Source organism: Phalaenopsis equestris, unplaced genomic scaffold (assembly GCF_001263595.1).
Source record: "Phalaenopsis equestris unplaced genomic scaffold, ASM126359v1 Scaffold203643, whole genome shotgun sequence".
NCBI classification, from domain to species: domain Eukaryota; kingdom Viridiplantae; phylum Streptophyta; class Magnoliopsida; order Asparagales; family Orchidaceae; genus Phalaenopsis; species Phalaenopsis equestris.
In genome coordinates, this window is record NW_018223253.1 from 427 (window position 1) to 1,915 (window position 1,489).

General features: G+C 39.7%; 1 protein-coding gene across 1 annotated transcript; it reads right to left on the reverse strand.

Annotated features, from left to right (window-relative positions):
• Nucleotides 1-413: 413 nt before the first annotated feature.
• LOC110036195 (protein PHLOEM PROTEIN 2-LIKE A9-like) lies at nt 414-1,413 on the reverse strand. Its single transcript, XM_020740587.1, has 3 exons — nt 1,323-1,413; nt 1,150-1,238; nt 414-1,056 (listed from the first exon to the last, which is right to left on the reverse strand). Exons 1-3 carry the CDS (start codon nt 1,371-1,373, stop codon nt 678-680), a joined length of 519 nt encoding a protein of 172 aa, XP_020596246.1. The 5' UTR covers nt 1,374-1,413; the 3' UTR covers nt 414-677.
• Nucleotides 1,414-1,489: the final 76 nt, after the last annotated feature.

Genomic DNA, 1,489 nt, shown 5'->3' on the forward strand with positions numbered 1-1,489 from the left:
GAATTAAGAACAATTCCTTTAACAATTAATTTCGATTATCAAATCTAATTTACTGTCAAACATTAGAAAATGCCAATTTGAGCAGTGAACCGATTTTCATGTTTGCAACAAATTAATTAACTCATTTTCTTACATTAAATGATTTAAACTTCAAAAATCATAATTATTCTCACTTTCATAATAAATAAAATATATTTGAATTCAAAACATTTAAAAATCAATTACCTCATTTTCTTACATTAAATGATTTAAACTTCAACGATCATAATTATTCTCACTTTCATAATAAATAAGCTCATTCACGAGTCAGCTTAAACTCATAGATTTAAACTTAAAACAAGAACTCAAAATCAATTTCAATAATTAGTTAACTAAAATCAAGATCAATTCATGACTCGAACTCGTACACACGGACATGCAAACTGATCCGTCGAGTCATAGACCCGCGTACGAATCGGCTCACAAATCAATACAAGAGTGAGGCAGAATAAAAACTCCCATCTACAATTTATTCCAATCAATCTATTATTTATCATAAACAATCATCAACTCATGACAACACCAAATCACTCCAACAAACCATATGTTTCACCACTTTAATTTACTAAAATCTCACACTCACAAGCATGGAAGCCTAACTGATAGTCTGTGCCGCAGCACTAAAACAGATCCACCAGCTAGCTAGAAACCGGCTGAATCACCACCTCATGAATAACCAAACCTCCCTTCCACCTCCCCCTCCAGATCTCATACATGCCAAACTCAACCACCTTCCCATCCGCATCCTTGGGAACTCTGAAAGTCAGAAGCCCATTCATCGGAACATCAAATTTTGTTCCGGGGGGATTAATGCTTAGATCGGCCTTCTTCCACGAACGCTGGCTCCGGTCAATCTTGGCCATCAGATAGACCGGCTGTTTTGCCCACCCGAAATTGTCCGGCTTCAGCTCCACCTTGAACTTGACGGCATACCTCTTCTCCGGAACGAAGTAGCTCAGTTTAGCCTTGCCTTTCACCTCCAGCCAGCAGACCTGGAGCAGCTCTGCGGGACTGGTGCTGCGTGATTGAAGGAAGATTCAACATGTAAACTTTAGGGGATATGTATATAATAATATTGAGAGGGGTGAAGGATTCATTAATGAGATATACGGATCGGTAGAAGAGAATTTCCAGTATGTGGGATCGGCGCCCCAGGTGATGTCGAGAGCTCGGGGTTTTAGGGTTAGGGTACCCTTCTCCTGCATGAGGGAATTTGAACATATGAGATTGATGACGCTTGTAATGATTTTATGGAGGGAATTTTTTTCATTGGGAAGCAGTACCTGGTCATATATCACTAGTTCTTCGGATATTTCTCCTTTGCTGTGACTCATGGCGAATGGTCGTTGGTGTGTTGGCCGGAGGGATGAATGGAGGATTGGGGAGAGTGTGCGTTGGTTGCTTTTAAGTTAAAGAGCATGGAGGGCTAGATTTGTAAAAAGGGAAACAA

Coding starts and splice junctions, on each gene's coding strand:
- LOC110036195 (XM_020740587.1), bottom strand. CDS start 1,373: ATGAGTCACAGCAAAGGAGAAATATCCGAAGAACTAGTGATATATGAC. Junction 1,239..1,322: donor AACTAGTGATATATGACCAG/GTACTGCTTCCC, acceptor TCCCTCATGCAG/GAGAAGGGTACCCTAACCCT. Junction 1,057..1,149: donor AAATTCTCTTCTACCGATCC/GTATATCTCATT, acceptor TCAATCACGCAG/CACCAGTCCCGCAGAGCTGC.